The sequence below is a fragment of the Lepisosteus platostomus genome, chromosome 1 (genome assembly GCF_059453375.1).
Source record: "Lepisosteus platostomus isolate fLepPlt1 chromosome 1, fLepPlt1.hap1, whole genome shotgun sequence".
NCBI classification, from domain to species: Eukaryota; Metazoa; Chordata; class Actinopteri; order Semionotiformes; family Lepisosteidae; genus Lepisosteus; species Lepisosteus platostomus.
Window position 1 is genome coordinate 64,044,989 of NC_142611.1, and position 22,288 is coordinate 64,067,276.

General features: G+C 51.7%; 1 protein-coding gene across 4 annotated transcripts in view; it reads left to right on the forward strand.

Annotated features, from left to right (window-relative positions):
- Positions 1 to 20,212, forward strand: part of LOC148678417 (disco-interacting protein 2 homolog B-A) — a 62,693-nt gene extending 42,481 nt beyond the window's left edge. For 3 of the 4 annotated variants that reach the window (XM_088633499.1, XM_088633501.1, XM_088633502.1), the window contains 27 exons: positions 681 to 783; positions 1,066 to 1,130; positions 1,492 to 1,585; positions 2,170 to 2,289; positions 2,514 to 2,628; positions 2,768 to 2,907; positions 3,667 to 3,803; positions 3,995 to 4,075; positions 4,294 to 4,421; positions 5,586 to 5,700; positions 6,057 to 6,258; positions 6,731 to 6,843; positions 8,654 to 8,677; positions 10,332 to 10,412; positions 10,908 to 11,031; positions 11,429 to 11,550; positions 12,002 to 12,113; positions 12,397 to 12,506; positions 12,645 to 12,775; positions 13,293 to 13,461; positions 13,622 to 13,792; positions 14,404 to 14,465; positions 14,901 to 14,958; positions 15,052 to 15,126; positions 17,037 to 17,211; positions 17,474 to 17,597; positions 18,090 to 20,212. In XM_088633499.1, coding sequence (XP_088489625.1) covers positions 681 to 783; positions 1,066 to 1,130; positions 1,492 to 1,585; positions 2,170 to 2,289; positions 2,514 to 2,628; positions 2,768 to 2,907; positions 3,667 to 3,803; positions 3,995 to 4,075; positions 4,294 to 4,421; positions 5,586 to 5,700; positions 6,057 to 6,258; positions 6,731 to 6,843; positions 8,654 to 8,677; positions 10,332 to 10,412; positions 10,908 to 11,031; positions 11,429 to 11,550; positions 12,002 to 12,113; positions 12,397 to 12,506; positions 12,645 to 12,775; positions 13,293 to 13,461; positions 13,622 to 13,792; positions 14,404 to 14,465; positions 14,901 to 14,958; positions 15,052 to 15,126; positions 17,037 to 17,211; positions 17,474 to 17,597; positions 18,090 to 18,342 — 3,204 coding nt within the window. In that variant the 3' untranslated portion in view covers positions 18,343 to 20,212. The remainder of the gene's footprint in view (positions 1 to 680; positions 784 to 1,065; positions 1,131 to 1,491; positions 1,586 to 2,169; positions 2,290 to 2,513; positions 2,629 to 2,767; positions 2,908 to 3,666; positions 3,804 to 3,994; positions 4,076 to 4,293; positions 4,422 to 5,585; positions 5,701 to 6,056; positions 6,259 to 6,730; positions 6,844 to 8,653; positions 8,678 to 10,331; positions 10,413 to 10,907; positions 11,032 to 11,428; positions 11,551 to 12,001; positions 12,114 to 12,396; positions 12,507 to 12,644; positions 12,776 to 13,292; positions 13,462 to 13,621; positions 13,793 to 14,403; positions 14,466 to 14,900; positions 14,959 to 15,051; positions 15,127 to 17,036; positions 17,212 to 17,473; positions 17,598 to 18,089) is intronic. The other variant, XM_088633500.1, reaches the window with a different exon arrangement.
- The last annotated feature ends 2,076 nt before the right edge of the window (positions 20,213 to 22,288 follow it).

The following is a 22,288-nucleotide window of genomic DNA, read 5'->3' on the forward strand; positions in this document are numbered from 1 at the left end:
CTGCTTTTCAACTACAGCTCACCGATAAGGAAAACTTTTCTCCTCTTAAACTTTTTGGGTTTTTGGATCTAAAGCTTTGTAGATGGTTGTAAGATTGTAGATGTGAGAACCCAGATGGATGAGGGTGGTATTACTTCCAAATATCTTTAATGTTTCAGAGCCTGAGCAGCGTTTTCAATGGTCTTCTCAGGCCTGCTGCCAGCAGGGCTCATTGCTGATCCAGACACGAGTGCAGCCCACGGTGTTAGTGGTGGGTAGAGTGTGGGACTGCTGTCGCTCACAAGATACCAGTGCTGGTGGAGTTGGTGTGGGAAGCATTCGGCTCTGCTTCAGCAGGGAAAGGCCCTGCCCCCCACTCTGTGAGGGGAGGGCCCCACCTCACCCTCCAGAGATGCATCTGAGCTGGGGGGTTGAATGCAAACTGGTCTTGAGCCTCCTGTACCTTCCCTGCCTCCTTCCCTTTTGTTTGTCTGCGGAGTGAGTTCTGCCCCACACAGTTTTACATGGGGCTTCAATCACCTTCTGTAGCACCCCCCAGACACACAAGCAACCCCCGATTCCCCTCTCCCACCCTGCAGTGCTAGACCCTGAGGGGTGACGGGTGTCTGTGCCCGTCGTCCCTCGCCTCCCCTCTCCCACCAGGGACCTGCGTGTTTCATCTGTGTCGTTGTGTTTGACAGTACAAAGCCAGCAAGGAGGGGAGCGTGATGGGGGTGGCGGTGTCCCGGATCGCCATGCTGACGCACTGCCAGGCCCTCACCCAGGCCTGCAACTACTCCGAAGGTGAGACCTCGACAAGCGACTGGTCCTGACATCTGCCCCTCTCTGCCCTCCAGTCGGCTCTCAAGCGCTAGTCTCTCTTCTTCTAAGCCCCCCTCCCCAGTCCACGTTACGCCAGACCAGTGTGCACTGTTTGGCCGATGCTCTGGTGTGTGATCATACAGAACCGCAGCCTTTTTTTCCCCCTGCAGTTCATTGATTTAGGTTTGTGTCGCATCAGAAACCCCACCCCATTGTAGCGAGATGCCCTGATAGGCTTAATAAGCTCTTTCTTTTCTATTGCAGGAGAAACGTTGGTCAATGTCTTGGACTTCAAGAAGGACATGGGCTTGTGGCATGCTGTGCTCACTGTAAGCTGGTAGAAGTCTCGCAGGTGTTGGTTTGGCTAATGAGATATGCTGGATAAACCCTGTGGTTTGTGTGATGGTGAAGGGTTGCCAGACGGAACAAGACAGGAAGTCATCTTTATAAGTGATGCTGTCGGCACGTCCTGACGCTCTTTGAAAAAGCATAGGCAAGACCTAACAAACACAGCTTTGCAAATCGCCTCGGGTGTACCTTTTTGCTTCTGCACTGTGAATTAGCGTTTAAATCCTTTTGAAATCTTTTTTTTGTAAAAAAGAACTCGTAGCGTTTCTTAGGCTTCCCTTCTTGTCCGAGGATTGCAGAAGGACCGCGGCTTCCCTTAATCTTTTCCCTGTGTGTTTCCAGAGCGTCATGAACAGGATCCACACTGTGGGTGTCCCCTACGCCGTCATGAAGGCCTGCCCGCTCTCCTGGGTCCAGAGAGTCCACTCCCACAAGGGTGAGAGCCTGCTGGCTGCATGCTGCCTCTCCTGTACAGAGCCCTGTCCTCCCCGCTGGACACCCTGCTGCAGGGACCAATGTGTATCTCGTGTCCTCCGAGCAGTGTGGGGTCTGTTGTTCCCCTGGTTTTTTAATGCAAAAGCTTGGAGAGAAACCCGCTCTTGTTCGTAGTGCAAGCCTTTGCTGTGTTCTTTGCAGCTGTTGTTACCTCTGATAGAGGCCCATGCCATGTTCACAGAGAGAAAGCCTGCAGCAACACTAAGCACAAAACGGAGTAGGCTCAAGCACAGCTCAGCCTTGGTGCATTATATGTGGCCTGATGCAGATGCTTCTGCAGGGGGCTCGTATTTGTAAAATCCAGAAAGAGGTAGACTAGCATATAGCATATATACAAAAATGTATAAACCTTGTAACCAGAACAACATTGTTTTGTGTTGTGATAAACAGTATATGGACTGCCAAGGTGATTTCCTCCATTTTGTTGTCCTAGCAGAGTGACCCATAGGCAGAAAGTGGCCTTGTCTTCTCTTTTCTTCTGTCCCTCTCTCAATGACCGGTCTGTCCTCTCGCCCTCCCCCCCAGCCCGTGTCGCTCTGGTGAAGTGCAGAGACCTACACTGGGCCATGATGGCCCACCGGGACCAGAGAGACACCAGCCTGTCTTCGCTGCGCATGCTCATCGTGGCGGACGGAGCCAATCCCTGTGAGTCTTGCCGTGTCTCTGTCACTCCCCCCGCTGCTCTGTCTGGCCAGGCCCACTCCTCTTATCCCCTCTTCTCCTGCACACCTTCTCCTTGACCTGCCGCTTCTGGTACTACTCCCTGAGCTTGTTACAATTCCTCCGACTGTCACCCGAACTTCTGTCGCTGAGTCTGCTTGTGCCCTCGTTGAAGGTGCGCGTGGTTCAGCATCTCCTCTGTCTGTCAGGGTCGGTGTCGTCCTGCGACGCCTTCCTCAACGTCTTCCAGAGCCAGGGCCTGAAGCCGGAGGTCATCTGCCCCTGTGCGTCCTCCCCCGAGGCGCTCACCGTCGCCATCCGCAGGTACTGTTTTGAAGTGTCGGCAGGAGGTCAGAGGAGGAGTGGGAGTGATCTGGCTGGCTGCTCGGGGTGTTATGCCAGCTGTATGCCCAGGCGTTGCCATACTGGAGAGTTCGAACAGGCTGTTCCTCTCCCTTTCCAGGCCAGGTGTCCCTGGGGCTCCGCTCCCGGCGCGAGCCATCCTGTCGATGAGCGGGCTGAGCTACAGTGTGATCCGGGTCAACACCGAGGACAAGAACTCGGCCCTGACGGTGCAGGACGTGGGTCACGTCATGCCGGGCGGTGAGTGAGCTGGGGGTGACAGGCAGAGTGACGGGACGCCAGAGACAGATGGGAGTGGGGAGATCGGGTGACGGACGGACACGGATAAATGTAGAGGGAAAGTCGGAGAGCGAGATCTAGGGATCTTAACTGCTCAGACACTGATTAATACATCTTTTTAATGGACGAAATACCTCGGCAGCATTAGGAAGATGAAGGTTTTAAATCGTGGACAGCTATCTCTACTCCTCAAGTGACTAGTTCCCTTCTAGGTGTCAGGAAACCGGGGTGACTTCTCAGTCACATAATTTGAAGTCAGAGCTGGAAAGGAAGTCGTAGGACCCTGTGACTCTTGGGGGTTCAAGTTAAATTGCTTGCATTTATGAAGTACCTTCATTCTAAGCTTGTGATAGGGGGAGACGCATTTCACTCACCACCGAAGTGCAGGTACACCTGGGTGACGCACAGCAGATCAGGGCCAGGAGAGAGAAATTACTTCATCACTTTACCATGTGGATTATACGGGGGGACTTTAGGGAGGCCTGGTCGTACATGCCCAGAGATGGATTTACACAGGGCACCTGGGTTAACGCTCTTTCTCTTTCCCTGTTGTTTTTCTTTGGAATCAGGGGAGAGCTCCACCTAGTGGTCCCTCTTCTCCACCTATAGCAGCACCCTGGTTTTCCTCCGAGATCTCCCATCCCAGCGCTGACCTGGCTGATGCAGCCGCCGCCTTCCCCTGGGCTGTAATGTAACTAACCCTCTGGCTGTCTCTCGCAGCTCTCATGTGCATCGTGAAACCAGACGGCCCGCCTCAGCTGTGCAAGACGGATGAGATCGGGGAGATCTGCGTCAACTCGCGTGCCGGGGGCACCATGTACTACGGCCTGCCTGGCGTCACCAAAAACACCTTTGAGGTTTGCATTCCTTGGCTGCTGTTATCAACCGACCTAAACCTGACCAACTTGGTACCCCGGCCCCTTTCATCGCTTGAACCCCTCTGCCCCACCAGGCATTGGGCAGTGCAGACCTGCAGCTTGGTCAGTCCCAGCCTGGTTGAGTTTTCCCACTGCTGACCAGCTGTCTCTCTCCCTCTTTCCATGCCCAGGTGATTCCCGTCAACTCCAGTGGCGCTCCAGTTGGAGATATCCCTTTTGTCCGCTCAGGGCTGCTGGGCTTCGTGGGGCCGGTGAGTATAAGACAGAAGAGGGGCGCTTGCTTCGAGTGTGTGGTGTGACCGTACCTTGTGTACCTGTAGGGGGCGCTGCCAGTCTGTAAGTGTGCGAGGGGAGCTTGCTCATGAGTGTGTGAATGCATGAGAGAGTGTGTGGTGTAACAGTACCTGTGAACCTGTAGGGGTGCTATCCTTCTGACCCCGTTTGTCCCCCTCCTCACCGTGGTGCTCAGGGCAGCCTGGTGTTCGTGGTGGGCAGGATGGAGGGGCTGCTGATGGTGAGCGGCCGCCGTCACAATGCAGATGACCTTGTCGCCACGGCGCTGGCGGTGGAGCCAGTGAAGACCGTGTACCGGGGGAGGTGAGGAGCCGCGTAAATATCTGACGAATCCCCTCCCTGGGACACCGGGGTCTGTGGGTTCTCCTTACAGAAGGGCTCCCATGCACTTGATGAGCTTCGTCACAGCCTCCTTGCCGAGATGTTTTGCACCTGTCCTGGATTTGAAATCACTTGTACATCGTGCCATGACATTTTTAAAAAGAAATAAGATAGTACAGGGGGTTGAAGTAATCTGGTTTTGTGGTTGGGTTACGTTAGTGGAGCTCAGCTGGAAGTGAAACCAGAAGTCACGGGTTTCAGGGATCAGAAACAAGACATCATGGCCTCTGTTCCAGTTTTCCACTGGAGCACATCCTGTGTCCGCTTTGGCCAGGTTTGTGTTCCGTACTGCAGGAGATCCTAACCCTGGGCCTGGAAACCCAGCACACCTGCTGGGCTTTGTTCCACCTGAGTGCTCGGGTAAATAATTCCACCCTTAACAGACCTCTTCATTTTTAATTCCATAATTCCATTTCATTTCCTAAGACTGCAGGAAGTCACATTTTTTTAACTACTGCGTTTCTTAAGGAACTTAACATCTCCCCATTTTGCAAATAAAAATTGTAACTAAAGCACTCAGCTGCAGTGAAAACCAGGTGGGACCCCCACATGTCACCAGGTCCGGGATTGGGAACCCCTGCTTTCGTGGACTGTGCTTGCCTGCTGGCCATACCAGTCTGCATGACTGCATGACTCGGTTGAACCAGTCTCTTGACCCAATAGGCCAGTGGTTCTGAACCTGGGGCGCACACACCTCGTGAGGGGTGCAAGATGCCCTTCCTGGAGGTGCAAGACAGGCCCTATTTATAAGGTAAATCATAAAAAACAAGTGCTCAGGCACATGAGCGCAGCTTCTTTGTTTTGTAAAACGTATAAAGAGTGTGTAATGTCTCACGTATCTCTTTCACACTAGAGTAACGATCTGTCTCACATTTAAAGAACTGACCTGCTTCAGCGATTTGTGATCTGGGGTGCGGGGACATATTCTGAGCACCAGTAGGGTGCGGGCTGCAGTGCAGGTCAAGAATCGCTGGGTTAGACAGGGCTGTTTTCGGACAGGGGCGTGATGGCCCTCTATCCCGTCTCGGTTCGTTCGGATGGCACCTCCCTGACCCTGTGCGCCCCCCCCCCCCCCCCCCCCTGCAGGATCGTGGTGTTCGGCGTGACGGTGTTCTACGACGAGCGGATTGTGGTCGTGGCCGAGCAGCGCCCCGATGCCAGCGAGGAGGACAGCTTCCAGTGGATGAGCCGCGTCCTGCAGGTGAGCCCCTGAGCAGGACGGGAGACTCCTCCCGGGATCCCAGGCTGCTGGCCCGACTCGCAGAGCCCCGCCCGTGTCTTCTCGGGTCTGTGCTCAGCTGGGTGCGGGAGGTCTCCTGTTCCCCTTACTTCCCACTCGTGTCCCCAGGTTCCTGCTGCACTGTTGCCCATGAAGAAGCTGGATGGGTTGGCTTTGTCAGGGCCTTTAAGGAATTTAATACTTGGATCAAGTCCCCCTATAATCTACTGCGTTCAGGACTAAAAAGATTCGGTTCGTTTAGCCTGTGAGAGACCGTTCCTCTGTGATCGTTGCATGTCGCGGGGCTCAGTGTTTGTGTTTCTTTTGGAACCCTCCAGGCCATAGACAGCATACACCAAGTGGGCCTGTACTGCCTGGCGTTGGTGCCCGCCAACACGCTTCCCAAGACGCCCCTGGGTGGCATCCACGTCTCCGAGACCAAGCAGCACTTCCTGGATGGCACGCTGCACCCCTGTAACATCCTGATGTGCCCCCATACTTGCGTCACCAACCTCCCCAAACCACGACAGAAACAGCCAGGTGTGTCCATCCTCTTGGATGCTGCAAAATATTCCTCTCCCTCCCCCACTTAACACCTCCTAGAGACAGCCATGGCTAACACATTCATGACAGCCTCCATCTCCCCTCAGACGCACAGCCAGGACCAGCACCCCGCCTCCTCACCCAGACACACAGCCTCATTCTCCCCCTCCCTTTCAGACACAGCCACACTCCACCCTAAACACGCAGAGCCATGTGAACCCCACTTCCACATTCCGCCAGGACAACCCCTCTCTCCAGAAGCAAAGAGTAGTGGTTGGAGCTCTGGATTTCTGGCCTTGAGTGTTTGTGGTCCGGTCCCGGCTGGGACGTTGCTGCTGCGCCCAAACGAAGGCCCTGATGCACATGGGGGGGAGACTCAGACTCAAAACCCTCCTTCCAGACACTGCCCCAAACACCAGGCCAGTTTCCACCAGAGTAACGGGTGTCGCTCTCTCGCTCTCCCCCCCAGCGGGTGTGGGGCCGGCCTCCGTCATGCTGGGGAATCTGGTTGCCGGGAAGCGGGTGGCACAGGCGGCCGGGCGGGACCTGGGGCTGATCGAGGACCAGGACCTCGTGAGGAAGGTAAGACAGGAGCCCAGCAGTGAGTTACACAGTCACTTAGAGTGCTGTCCCTAATGGCGGGTCAGGCTGCGCTTTTTAAAGACGCAGCTTAGTTCTGATTTAATGCCTTTGTTGATGAGGGTTTATGCTATGCCGTTCGATGTTGAACAATGCTATTAACTGTTGCAACCCAAGACAATGCATTTATTGAAGATAATGATGTAGCTTGGGGGAGGGATTGGCTATAAGAATATTGCTCGTCGCTCTCCAGGGCTCCTGGTGTTCACCCCCCCTCCCAACTCGGTGTACACAATTTAAACAGACCGTCTCAGCCAAGCCCTCCAGGACAGAGGGTTCACACTGCACCCACTACTCCAGGGTGGTCCCCCAAGCCTTAACCCCTTAAACGCTGGCCTGTTCTTCACCTGTGCTGTGATTGTCTGGGTTCCACAGCTACAGCGTCTGTGGCCGCGGTCGCATGTTCTTGTCCTCTAGAGTTGAGCCGTAGCGCACACCTGCAAAATTTGAGAAGAGACCCCGATGCAGTTTTCCACCGGCCCAACTGCCCGTCGGTCATTTCCGGATTGACTTTGTAATGTCTGCTCCTGGGTAAGGTGGGCCAAAGCAGCAGATCAGTGAGCTTTAGCAGGTGGTGAGCGGGCTGGCTGGGGATCCAGGCTAGCGTGGCAACAGACAGCACACCGTCCAGCGGCGTGGTGCAGCGCGGCAGGGGTCCAATCCAGGAAGACACGGCAGCACAGCACAAGAAGATTCCAGGCCGATGTTGTAGACCGAAACAAGCATGGTCCAGGCCAAGTAAAACAGAGGAGCGTAACATTCGCGGGGGCAACTCTGGAGCAGCTCAGTCAGAGCCCTGTGCCAGAGCTGAGAACGCTGGCATAGTGGCCTTTAAATAGCCTGGTTCACCTGAGACAGCCCAATCGTAATAGCACACAGGTGACTCAGGCTTTCCATCTAATTGCATGTCCATGGCAACCTGCAGCAGTGATGGGAGAGACGGGGTGTGGCCAGCTGCCATGGAAATGCTCCCTGGCTCCGCCCCCCAGGGAAGGGGAGTGAGCGTGGCAGACTTCCTTTAAGAAAACAAAATCCTTGTTATTTCGAGTCATAGGTGGAATAACGTCTACCCGTTTCTCAGACCGGTTATTAAATCTCGGTAACAAAATAAATTCATTGACATTATAGTAAACATTACAAATTCCGAATTCAGCACAAAATCATGAACTTTGTGAAAGTACCCATGTGAAAATCACCATTTTGTGGCAAACTTGCATTTGAGTGCCGAGATGTAGCCCTTCCTGCTCACTAATTTCCATAATGACTAATGAAATGTGATGTACCAGCAAATAATACAGGTTGTGCATCAGACATTTCACCCCAGAAATGTTCCAATGTGATCTACATGCAGAGTTAACAAGTAGAATTTGTTGCCAAAACTTTCTCAAAATCGAGTGCAGTATTTCTATTGGGTTAGAAGAAATGAATGCAGTAGCCTGCTTGTTTACAATGTAATAAGGCCGCACACGTCAGTTGTGTTGCCTCGTTCTGAATCGCAGAACAGGGAGATTTGGTCTAGTTTGTGGTGGAAATTTGAGGTTTTACAAGTTACTGTGTACATTTTACTTTTATTGTGGTTTGAAGTGATTCTCTGTCTAACCCAGAAATATTAAAATAGCGTCGTAGTTCCTCTTTAGGGGGGTTTAAGGCACAGATGAAAGCAGACTGTCTACACTGTTTTCTTTTACTGATGAGGGCTTGTTTCTGTTCCTTTTTTTAATTATTTTGGGATTCTTTGTATCGCGGGACCTAGCTGTGTATGTGGCCGACACTGATGGTAAGGACCTGGAGCGACTGTCATCTGCTGCTTCTGTAGAATGTGTTGCTACGTGACAAGCCCATCGCCACGTCAGTGTTCGCAAGGACAAATCACACCCCATGAGCTACATAGTAAATCAGCCTGCTCGTTTTATTGAGAATGCGCAGTGGAGTAACTGATTGAGTGAAGCTGTGCATGGTTTCGTGGGCAACGTAGACCGTTTGCATGGCAGCTTATTGTTCAACTTCTCCGTTTTGTTTTTGCTTGAAATTGGATGTCTTTTCCATTGTTTCTTTACAAACCCACTTCCATGTTGCAGTTTTTGTGTTACGACAGCTCAGCATGGATGGTCAAAGGGTTCTGGACAACGAACACAGTCAGACTTTAATGGTGCAGCGTTAATGTATGTAGAAGCAGTGATCTGGATCTTTTTGATGGGGGGGTTGGGCACCACCCCCACCCCCTAGACTAAACGGGCATTTGTCATCCTGCTACAACACATTCGCTGCTAGGCAGAGATGGTTCCCTTGTGGTTGCTGTATTGTGAGTGTGGTGAGTGTCGGTTCCCCTCCTCCCTCCTTTCAACAACCCCTCCTCTTCTTCCTATTCCTCCTTCAGTTCAAGGTAAATATTTACAGGCACCACATGAGACACATTATTTGAGAAGGTCAGTCACTGTCCCTCAGAATGTGACAGGAGATCACATATTGGGCTGCCTGGTCTGCTGAGTTCCTCCTCCCTCTCCCAGTAAGATTGGGAGCTGTTTTGTAGTGGGAGGTCTGGGAATCCTGGGATTAGGTTTATTTTAGGGAAGAATGTTTGTCTAATCCCAGAGTGTTTCTCACAGTCTTGAATCCGTGGAATTACTGGGAGTGGGATGGGGCTACATCTGAGGGGAGCAGTGATTCCACCTGCCCCCATCTTCACATAGATGTGTCAATGATGAGGTAACCCTGTTCTAGGCTGTCTAGCTCCAGATGTTGGAGTCCATTGGTTCCATCTGACCTTTTTGTTTTTGTAATGTGTCCTGCCCAGGCAAGAGGCTCAATTAAGTAATTAGCAGTCAGTGAGGTAATGAAATTATTGGGGTCCACTTTCTGTGATGTAAGGAAACATTGGTGTCGGGCTGCCCAGGGTAGGTCAACAGGTCCTGTGTTAAGAATCCCATTGACTTTACTGGCGGATTGGAGTAGAAGGCGGGATGTTGTACCTCTGGTTTATTTTCTAAACTTGCGCTGAGCAAGCACGAGTTAGGTGGGCAAACCGGTGCCGATGAGCGCGGCGAGAAGCTGGATTTCAGAGGCAGCTGGCTGTTTGTGATGGAAGCTCTGGACCTGCCCTGCTGGAGGGCAGGGTTATCATTCTCTTTATTCCCCCCAAAAATACCCCTGTGAGGAGGAATGCGGTTCCTCGGTGATAGCTCACTATGGTACATCAACAGTGCCTTTCCTGTGTTTCCAGACTCCCTGCTGGAGCAGCATCCTGTCCAAACCCCAGACCCATTGGGGCTGATCTTTTTTAATGAAGAACCGCTGTCTCCTCACCTGCCTCTCCTGCCACCCTGTGTTGCCCTGTTGCACCTCCAGCCCCTGGTGGCTGAGATGAGGAGCTGTGGAGCGGTGGTACTCATCCCTCGGCCTCTTCATGACTCTCCCTCTCTCCATCCCTGCAGCACCAGTACCTCTCGGAGGCTTTGCAGTGGAGAGCTCACACTGATCCCGACCACATTCTCTTTGTGCTCCTCAACGCCAAGGTACTCCCCTAAAATACACGGCCTGTCCTATGCACACTGCCACTGATGCCATACCTGGACACACTGCTGTTGACACTGCACACTGCCTTCCATACACTGTACACACTGCTGTCTGCACACCTGGACAGCCTTCTCTCTGTACACTACACACCTGGACACACTGCTGTCTTTACACTGTACACTACCTTCCATACACTGTACACACTGCTGCCTGCACACCTAGACACCCTTCTATCTTTACACTACACACATGGACAAAGTACCTTCTGTACATTGTGCCAGTCTCTGTCTCTGGCCCAGTGCTGTGTCCAGCCTTGATCAGAGCTGACCCGGTAGTGTCTGTAACTGGCTGAACCAGTAACATTGCTTCCTCAGCTCAGCCACAGACACCTCTATATGAACAAACTTGTCTGTGCCCACCCTCTGGCTTCCTGTCTCAGTCTCTCCTTCCTCTCTCTTTCCGTCTCCTCCACTGTCCCTCTCTCCCTCGCTCAGGGAGCGGCGGTCAGTACGGCCACCTGTGTCCAGCTGCACAAGCGCGCGGAGAAGATCGCGGCGGCCCTGATGGAGAGGGGCAGCATCAACACTGGAGACAACGTGGTGCTGCTGTACCCTCCTGGTACGTCTCCCCACCTCCTGCCGGCCTGCGCCCTCACTGTTCAGCCCCCCCAGAGACATCCACGTGACCCCGAGCAGGTGGCCCGAGGGCTGGGGGGTTTCTCAGCTCAGCCGCCCCCCCAACTTGGTGTGCACCCCTGGGCCCATCGTTGGACCTCCTCGTGCCCCGTGGCCGTGGGGGTGCGCACACCGAGGCCTTCTCTTCGTGCAGGCGCGTAGAATAGCGAGGTGCTCTAGTGGGGGAGGGGGTGCTGCTCCTGCCCTCAGCCTTGAGGGGGCGTAGAGATCTGGGGGTGAGGGAGATGAGCGGCGGAAGGACGCTTCCCTGCAGGAATTTTCCCCTCTCATCTTCATCCCCTCTCTGGGCCTGACTCTCTTGTGCTCTCCCTCTTCTCCAGGCATCGACCTCATCGCCTCCTTCTATGGCTGCTTGTACGCCGGCTGTATCCCGGTGACGGTGCGCCCACCCCACCCCCAGAACCTGGCCGCCACCCTGCCGACCGTGCGCATGATCATCGACGTGAGTGTGCCCGCCGGCCCGCGCCTGTGTCCTGCGTGGGCGTGGAGTTGGCGCTGCTCCCGATACACAGATTGGCATCCATAAACACGTGCGGGTTCAGATACGTTTAATGATGTCATTCACATAATTTTGACGTTCTGTCCTTGTTCGTCAAGGTGCGATCTGCCTGTTGCACCTCACCCGCTGCTGCTGCTGCCACAAGCAGCATGTGAAAATGCCTGTAGTGACCGATGTGGTCATGAGCAAGTTGGAGCTGGATGGATGGTTGCTGGTGGAACAGGAACAGGCAGGACTCGGATTGCGAAATAGTGGCCAACGCAGTCTCAAAGCTCTCTGGGCTGTGTTTGCAAAAGCGCGTGGACCCATGTCTAGTGATGATCCCCCCCCCCCCCTCTCGTGCTCGCCCCTCCCCTGCTCCATCCCTTGGTCACCCTCTCCCTCTCTCCGGCAGGTCAGCAAGGCCGCCTGCATCTTGACCACCCAGGTCCTGATGAAGACCCTGCGATCCAAGGAAGCTGCCGCTGCCGTGAACATCAAGACCTGGCCCACGATCATCGACACAGGTCAGCCTGCTGCCCAGGGCTGTGGGGCTCGGTCTCCATCTCCTTCTGCCTTTTTTTCCTGCATGTGAAGGTGTGCTGGGTGGGTAGTTGGGCACGAATTGCAGTCTGTGCTTAGCAAAGCTGGGTGGGCCCTTGTGAAGTATAGTGAAAATATTCAGCAGAGGACGATCTAGTACGTGTGACTGTTTGATTGAAACAGGAGCTCTTTTCTGGTCTTGCTTGCAAACATTACTCCGATCGTTCTGTAACGGTATGTTAATCTCTCGCTCCGTTTCTCCACAAGACGATCTGCCCCGGCGACGCCCGCCCCAGATTTACAGACCCCCCACAGCCGAGATGATGGCCTACCTGGACTTCAGCGTGTCTACCACCGGCATGCTGACTGGAGTCAAGGTACCGCTGTCCGCACATCAGAGGCACTCTGCTCTCTCTCTCTCACACCCCCCTCCTCTCTCCTGATCCCCCTTTGACCTGCAGTCACCATCTCACTCTTCCTCTCTCCCCCGTCTCTGTCCTGCCTGGTGTGTCCAGATCTCCCACGCCGCGGTCAGTGCGCTGTGCCGTTCCATCAAGCTGCAGTGCGAGCTGTACTCCTCGCGGCAGATCGCCATCTGTCTGGACCCCTACTGCGGCCTGGGCTTCGTGCTCTGGTGCCTGTGCAGGTAATGAGCCCCAGCCAACTGACACGGCCACGCACATCTGTGGTCCTCTTCCTCTTTCACTCCCCCAGACTCCAGACGGGGCGGACGCAGAGCAGAAAAGAATGGTCTCTGCGCTCTTCTCCTGGCTACGCCCTGTGTAGTTCCACACTGAGAGTTGCTCTTTCACAAGTTACTGTCTTTGTGGAGGCTATTTCTCAAATGCAGTCCACACACAGGGTAAAGGTTATTACATATTTTAAATGTCACCAATATCCAGTGTATCAAAGCGCAGTACGAATAACACTGCAAATCACAGAGAATGAATAAGATCTGTAAAGCAGTGCCATCATTTTAAAACCGATTTATCATGGCAAAACTAAAAGTGCTAACTGCGTTTTTGTGAAGACAAAATTTTGATGCTGCAATTACAACACAAAACATGCCTAAATGAAGGGGGGTGCTGAATATGTGTGTGTCTTCTACGTGGTGTCTGTGTGAGAGATCTGGTCAACTGGGCATTTTAATGCACTTTCGGCAGTGTCTACGCGGGACACCAGTCCATCCTTATCCCCCCGATGGAGCTGGAGGGGAACCTGGCGCTGTGGCTCTCCACGCTCAGCCAGCACCGCATCCGGGACACCTTCTGCTCCTACTCCGTCATGGAGATGTGCACGAAGGGCCTGGGCACCCAGACGGAGTCTCTGAAGGTCAGCAGCTGCTCTGTTGCGCGTTACTTCGCCACTACTTGCACCCGTGAGGCCCCCTGGAGCTGATGAGCATCCTAGATATGAGCCGTTTCACAGCCTCCCAGATTCTTGCACCCTCATCTGAATCTCGCTCTCTTGCCCCTCTGCCTCATCCCTCCAGGCCCGGGGGGTGAACCTCTCCTGTGTGCGGAGCTGCGTGGTTGTGGCCGAGGAGCGCCCCCGCCTGGTGCTGAGCCAGTCCTTCTCCAAGCTCTTCAAGGACCTGGGCCTGTCTCCCCGCGCCGTCAGCACCTCCTTCGGGTCCCGGGTCAACCTGGCCATCTGCCTGCAGGTCAGCTGAGGGGGCGTCGGCATGACCTTGTTCGTGACATAAATGAAACGAGCACCAGACGCTGCTGTTACTTCTGCTCTCGTGCTTCCTTTATACATCACTAGGCCTCACCTGAATCTCACATGAGCATTCAGGGGTGAAAATATGCAAAGATTTGGAAAATCAAGGGGGAGAACACTTTTTCATGGAACTGTACACGATAGAGGGCACTTTACACTTTCTAAGATATGTAATAGTAGCATCAGATGCTATGAGAGGGACCGTGATTTACAGAGACCTTTGTAAGTACACTGCACTGTACGGAGAGGACTATGTGTAGAGGCCCTGTCAGCTTGTAGGGACTATACAAACCCAGTGTGTTTAGAATGGGGAACTATACTCTATACTCAATAATACTCAGGGCCAGAATACTCTGTATGGGGACACTACTGTATAGGTGCTTTGTATTTGCATAGGGATGCTTTATCCGAGGTGTGAAATTAAAGCACGGTAAGGGAATTCTGTCTTAGTCCACTAAAGTGCACTGTGCACAGGAGAGGAAGTATTCCAGGTTGTGCACAGGACCCTACAGAGTCTGAATTGCTGACACCTCTCTCCGTCTGTGGGCACAGGGCACGACTGGGCCGGACCCCTCCACTGTGTATGTGGATATGAAGTCACTGAGGCATGACAGGTACGTCCACCCCTTCCCCCCCCTGTCCTGGGAAACCACACACTCCACTCCAGGCTGCAGGACCTGGGGATTGGAGCTCAGGAGTGCAGCTGGTGTTTGTGTGTTTGTGTGTTTGTGTGTTTGTGTGTTTGTGTGTTTGTGTGTTTGTGTGTGTACACTGCCTACCCCTAGTCCTAGAGCACTGCAGCCCAGTTCATCTTACAGGTCACCCAACATCCCCTGTTTCTCATGACTGGGACCATGCTGTATGTACCGTACACCCTTAGTATATATATTCATGGAATATTGCACTAGTGTTGTAGAAATATGTAAAGGAGTCTTGTACAGGCTCTTAAAGGTGTGCTCACCTAATCTGCTGATCTTTCTTTCTGTCTTTCTTTCTCTCTCATTACTGATCCCCTCCCACCTCCCCACCCCTCTCTCTTCTGTCTCCAGGGTCCGTCTGGTGGAGAGGGGAGCCCCTCAGAGCCTGCCCCTCACAGAGTCTGGGACGGTAAGTCTGCAAGCTCCGCTGTCCGTGCTGCCCCCCCGATTCCTCACACATGCAAGGCCTCACGGTCCTTCTGTCTGCGTCTGTCTTCTGCAGATCCTGCCTGGCGTGAGGGTGGTGATCGTGAACACGGAGACCCGCGGCCCGGTGGGGGATTCCCACCTGGGGGAGGTGAGACGGGGATGCACTTGTGGGAGGTGGGGGCACAGGGAAACGCCTGGGGGTCCTGGGGGAGGGTGTGGAGGCAGGCTGGCTTTGTGTTGAGGCAGACCACACAAACACTTTCCTGTGGCTACTGTAGGATTATTAGTCTCGCTTAATGCCAGAAGGGATGGTGGGATCTGTCTGGTCATGAATTTCCCTAGCAATCACCATATACTAAAACCTTCTCTCCATCACCTCCCTTTCTCAAATTCAAAGAGCTTTATTGGCATGACCGCAGAATTAGTGTTGCCAATTTAGAAACAATTAATGCAACATTTACAGACCTATTCAGTAAAAACAAAAACAGCATTAGACATCAACCGACAACACATAAACATTATTGACTTTTAATATACACATTGACTCAAGGTCTTCCAGTTTGGCTAAGGATTTTCTAGCTCTGTTGGGATGCTTTTTTATGCAACTCAGTTTGATCGTAGCCTTATACATAACAAAGGACACACCCTAGACTTAATAATTGCAAATGACTATTTTGTCTCCCATTGCTCTGCCCTTGATCTAGGCCTCTCTGACCACTTAGCTATTCTTTTCAATCTGGAATTACCCGTTTCTAACACTTCCCCCTCACGCTCTGTAAATTTCCGCAACTGGCGTTCAATTGATCAGCCTAGGTTAGCTAATTCTGTTCTCTCCTCCTTATCTTGTTTCTCTTCCTCTGACCCTCTAGAGGACAAAATACATTTGCTTAATCACGCTCCTTTATCTACCCTTGACACCTTTGCTCCTTTAAAAACTCGCACCATCTCTTTTTCTTTCTCCGCCCCTGGTACACTGACCATCTTCAGTCTACAAAGGCAGTGTCCCGGAAACTTGAGCGTAGGTGGCATCTTTCTGGCCTAAATAAACATTATCAGGCTTTTGGAAAGATTACTTGTCTGAATATAAGGATACGATAGAGTTTGCTAGATCTGCCTACTTCTGTCACATCATTGAAAATTACCATAACAACCCCAGGCATCTTTTCTCCACCATCAAAAGCCAAGCCAAACTGCCCCACCACATTACCTGCCTCATCGCAACTCTGCAACACATTCTTAGATTTCTTTAGCTCAAAGATCGACCGCATCCGGCATCACATTCTCTCCATAACTCATATCATTCCCACACCTCTTCTCTGCTTGTCGAACTTTTCTGGTTCCCTTCTCTCCAACTTCTTCCAACTTCCAACTTCTACTCTAGTCCTGGAGCCCTCGCGCTGGCTTTCTGCCAGGTTTCTAGTTGACTTCAAAATACTCTTGCTCACCTATAAGGCTCTGCTTGCCTTGGCACCTCAGTACCTGTCTGAGCTATTATTGCCCTGCTCCACATCTCGCAACCTTCACTCTAATTCTGGTCTCCTAACTGTCCCCTGAGCCCATCTATATTCTATGGGTGACAGGGCCTTCTCCTGTGATGCCCCCAATCTCTGGAGCTCACTCCCCAAGGATATGGGAGAGTCACCTTCTCTAAACTCCTTCAAATCCAGACTGAAAACCTTCTTTAGTAGAGCCTTTACTTAACTGGTTCCATCCCTTACCCCTCTGCTACTGTATTTAGTTACCCCCATCTACTGTCTTCTCTGTGTATTCTCATTGTGTTTATCTTGTGTATTTTTATTGTTTATTTTTAATTGTTGTTGTTGCTGTTCCCATTCTGTAAAGGACTTTGAGAAGCCACCTTTTAAAGTTGCCATATAAAATAAAGTTTATTATTATTATTGGAGAGTTTCATTCTCTTATCGTCAGGCTGAGACAGGAGATCACATACTGGGCTGCTGCTCTCTTGAATTTCCTCACTGGTCTGACTCTGGCAGGAGTAGGAATTCTGGGAGAACTTCCCACAATGCAGCTCTGTCTCTGCTCCTCTCTCTGTGCCAGATCTGGGTGAACAGCCCCCACAGCGCCAGTGGTTACTACACGATCTACGGGGATGAGAGCCTGCAGGCTGACCACTTCAACACCAGGCTGAGTTTCGGGGACACCCAGACACTGTGGGCGCGCACAGGGTACCTGGGCTTCGTCAGGAGGACCGAGCTGCTGGATGCCAGTGGAGGTCAGCTTGAACACAGTGGTCAATTATTAACCATTTTTCATTGATGTCACACAATCAGTCTATACATGCTCACCAAATAATCAGTGGCTGCAAGTCAGTCTGTATGATGTCACTTGTCACCTGTAAAGCGCTTTGAGTGGAGTGTCCAGAAAAGCACTATATAAGTGTAAGCAATTATTAATTGTTGTTACTTGCATTCTGACTAATCGTTTATTATAACTGAAGTCCACCGTATGACTGAAGCCTGTCCTGTGTGTGTCAGATCGCCATGATGCGCTCTTTGTGGTGGGCTCTCTGGATGAGACACTGGAACTGCGTGGGCTGAGGTACCACCCCATTGACATCGAGACCTCTGTGTCCCGCGCTCACCGCAGCATCGCCGAGAGGTGAGGGGGCACGCTGCACTATGAATCCGTCAGGTCCCCAGTCCAGCATACTGGTGCTGTTTTTTTTTCCTGCTCTCAATACAGACTGTCTGGTTTGCTTCATCTTTATGCTTCTTAGACTCTCTCAGATCCCCCATCACTCTCTCTGGCTTCGTCTCACTCTGATCCCCCATCACTCTCTCACTCTCTCTCTGTGGCTTCGAATTCAAACAGCTTTATTGGCACATCAGGTAAATTACAGTGTTGCTAAGGGGTACTACATCTGCATACATTTACAATACAAATACATCATAGGACATTTGCCTAGAACACCCACAACATATAGACCATTATTCACAGAGCAGTTTACTCTTTACTGTGACCAGAGAGTGCGTACTGAGCTGCTGCTGTCTCACTCTGATCCCCGTCACTCTGTCTCGTACCCATCTCTTGCCTGTCTGCCTCTGACCCTCACTGTGCTTCTCCCCCCCCCCCCCCCCCCCCCAACCCCAGTGCGGTGTTCACCTGGACCAATCTGCTGGTGGTGGTGTCGGAGCTGTGCGGCTCGGAGCAGGAGGCGCTGGACCTGGTGCCGCTGGTGACCAACGTGGTCCTGGAGGAGCACCACCTGATCGTGGGCGTGGTGGTGGTGGTCGACCCGGGCGTCATCCCCATCAACTCCCGTGGGGAGAAGCAGCGCATGCACCTGCGAGACAGCTTCTTGGCCGACCAGCTCGACCCCATCTACGTGGCCTACAACATGTAGAGCACCCCCACCCCATCACCAGCCACTGAAGCACTGCAGCTGGGTGTACCTGTACACACCTGGGTACACCTGTACTTACCTTGGCACACCCGGGTATACCTGGACATACTCTGGCACACCTGGGTACACTTGGAAGACCCTGGATCCCGTCTGCTGCACCTCAGTTTGGTGCACCAGATTCTGGGACTTGCTCCTGAAGACTTTGGCTGGGGAGGGAATTCTTGGGTTTGGAGCTAGGAGCATCCAAGAGGAAGGGAAGCATCTCGGATTATTTGGCACAGGCTATCTGTGGCAGTTGATCTTCTTGATATCCCACTTCCTTCCCGAGTCTCCTCCTCTCCTTCCCAGAGACAGGATTTTATTTGTTTTTTTTATATTTTAAAATTTAACTTAATTTTTTTTTGTATACGTGTATATAAATAATTATGACTTTCCCTGCTTGACCTCTTTTCCTCCAGCCCCATGTTCTTCTGGGGTCCGAAGGGGGGATTGCTAGGGCTTTAGGGGTGTTGTGCACCCTGTGTGGGAGCTCTCAGATGTTTCTGTGGAGACTGGGGAGCTGGAGGAGTCCCCTGACACAGCCATGGGGCTGCCTGCCGCCCATGGAGAAGGGTTTCACTGTCCACAACTGCACAAGGAGGAGCATTGGTTTGGGACAGACAGGAAATGCGATTATAGTTTCAAAATCTGAGATCTTGTCTTGGAGTTCCTGTTGCCCTCCTTCAGCTGTCAGCGTTGTATTTCATCTCCCCAAACCCAGCTGTGACCGGAGGGCTGGTCAAGGGCTCTTTCCACGGTCGTCGTCCTGGCCGTATATTTACCATCAGTCCGCTCGGTCTGCCATGGGGCGATTGCTGTGAGTCTGTCGCCAGACAGCGGTGGCGGCCGGCGCTTTTCAGAACGGGATCCCGCCGCCCGGGGATTCTGGCCTCTCCCCAGAGAGAGGCTCCGACACCAGTCGGTTTAAATGATACGCCCCTCCTGCTGGAGGTAAGGATGCAGGGCGCTGCAGTGATGAACTCTGTCCTCCTCCTCTTAGCTCACACCAGTTCGGCCTTGTTATCCCCATCCCTGCCAGTCTGTGTCCATGGTGCAGGGGGGCGGGATGGCACTGGAATTGAATGGCAACCCTCCCCCCCCTCCACTCTATGCCAGTATTGAGACCACTCTCATTCACAGTGCCCCCACTGGCCTGACAGTGTACACGCACTGGCTACACCTGCTACCTAAACTGAGATTTATTTATTTTTATTATTTTTACTTTGCAAAACTCCGATGATGTATTCTGTTTGAGTACTGGTGCAAATAAATCACATGCGGCGTCCACACGTATACAGATCTGTACGTATATGTGAGACTGTGCACGTGTGTAGATGTGCATGCGGTGTTAAGTGAGGAAATCCGAAAATCTCATTTCAAGACATGGGACAACTTGTTGCCTTACAAACCTGTGGAACTTTTTTTTTATTGACATTTCATGTTACAGTGTGTTTCTGACCAATTGGAGGAGATGGAGGTCAGACAAATTGTGAGGGGGTCAGGGGTCAAGGGTCAGACTGGCCTGAGCTGTGGCTCCTGTGTCATGTTACAGGACTGATTTATTTTTTCCCATGTTCATTTTAAATTTAGTTTTTTTTTAACTTGACTCTGGACTGGTATCACTGTTCGTACTCGATAGTCACTGTTTGAATCTCTTATTTAAAGGCCAGAACCTCATCTTTCATTACAGAGATAAATTATATTAAAACTTTATTTTATAGAGATAACTGTACAGTTTTAACTAGAGACTTTGACGGAGAATATGGCTCTTTTCACATTTTTGTTCTGTAAAAACAAATCCAAGATTAATATTAATAAAGCTCTGATATAATTGGCTGTTTCATTTCACCTAAGAGCTTAAAACAGACATTTTCTGTTGTAATAAGTATTTCATTTTGTTTATTGTTCTTTTAATTATAGGAAATGGACTATTTTTATTTTTCAGGGACAACCTCCTGCAGTTCAGATAAATCTGCAGGATGGGTTTTATTTTTAGGTGCTATAAGTAATTGTTTTCTCCGTACCGGCAAGAACGGATAAAAGCACTGAAACCTCAAAGGAGCAGGGCGGGCTCGAACCATTCTCACAAGCCCCACTGATCCCCGCTCTTCTACGCTGAAAACTGCGGTGTTGTTTCCCTTCTCCACTGGTGCTTCCCTCTGTTCATTCCGAGTCTCCTGCCGTGGAGAAGCCCCAGGCCTGCTTCCTGATGGCAGCGTTCCTGTGCTTGGAGTTGGGAGTCTCCGTCAAATCGGAGTGCACTTCTCCAGATGATGCCCTCGGACTTGACCTAACTCTTGGGGAGTTTAGATCTGCCCAGGTCTGGCTCTCATAGGAGGTGCTACATGTAGGATGACCCCTGCTCTTTTATTAGCTAGAATGAGGGCTGGAGAACGAAAGCTTATTTTTATTTCACAGGGAGTAAGTGAAGACCTAAAAGAAGTCCCAAGTCCGCTTGCTGGGACCCCAGTGCCTTCAGACCTCCACTACAAATGGACTGTCATCAGTGTAATTCAGCAAAATAATTTGCGGGCTTAAACTTGACACACTTTCAACTGCTGAGAATTTCAGTTGGCACTTAACTCCAAATCCACTTAGTTATCTTTCATCTCTTCACACTTGAAAACGGGTTAGGGGGCCTAATTTTCAAATTATGTATTCACTTAAGGAGACCAATTAAGTAACTGGATGGAGATTAGAAGCACATGGTAACGCTTGCGTGCTCTCTGGCCCTGATGCTTGTGGGATGGACTGTTAGAGCTGCCCTGGGTGTGCGGGGTTTGATACAGTCTGGCAGCATCCTTGTGGCCTTTTAGAGTCTCTTAGTTTTGAGATGACGTAAAATGGTTAGTCATTTCCTTATATGAGACTGGAGTTCTGGCCAAGTCTTAAGTTTTCAACTTTGGGAAACCTGTATGGAGTCTCACTGCTGCTGCCCTGGGTCTGAGCTTATGGGCTGTTTTCCTCCTAAAGGTCCAGCTAGAATTCTGATCGCTTATTTAAACACAGGTGGAATCCCATTTCATTTTTTTTTGCTGGACTTCCAGTTTTTGGTTAGCAGATTGGGACGGTACAGTGCTATGAACACATTACTGCAGTGACGACGCTCCCTTAAAGTCCGGGCGGTGGAGAAGTCTGCTGCTGCGGAGGAGCCAGGCCCCTGCGGCATCACAGTTCACCGCTGTCTAGCAAGAGGCGCCATGGGGCTTGAATCCCACACTAGAGTGCCAGCACCTTACAGAAGGGGCAGGGCCTGGCGGAGCCACAGTGGTCAGGTGACAAGGTGTGGCCAAGTAGGAATCGGTCAGAAGAATTGGGAACCAAGGTTCCTTCCTGTGGCCCCTTGAGCATCACCATTGGCCCCCGACATGGTCGGTACGGGCCTGCCCAGCGCTTTTCAGGCCCCACCGCTGCCCCACCCTTGCAGAAACATTGTGGAGGAGAGCTTGCTTGTTCCTGTTTATCCCTGCAGTCGGATTTTCCTGTTGTGACAGCCCCTCAACTGCCGGCCAGAGGACCTCTGCCCTCCCTTGTGATTAGCTTAACTGCGCCACTGTATGCTCTGCATAGTCAAGAAAGCTGTCTGGAGCCGAGATTCTTCTTGACCAGCATCACTTGCCCCAGACTTCCATTCCCTGTTTTTTGGGGGTGGTCTTGAGTCCTCTTTTAATCTAACTCCCTCACGTCCCAGATAGACTGGAATACTATGGTGTCCTCTTTCTCCTGTTCCTTTACATAGCTTGCACAGTGACCTCTGTGAACCCTGACCTCTGACACCATCACAGGGTGCTCCTACATCATTAGGGATGCGTCTGTACAGTTAATCTAAAAATTTAACACGGGGGTTTGTAAATGTTTTCATTTGTTTCATATAGGTATTGAGGATGTTTAATTATAATAATGAAGA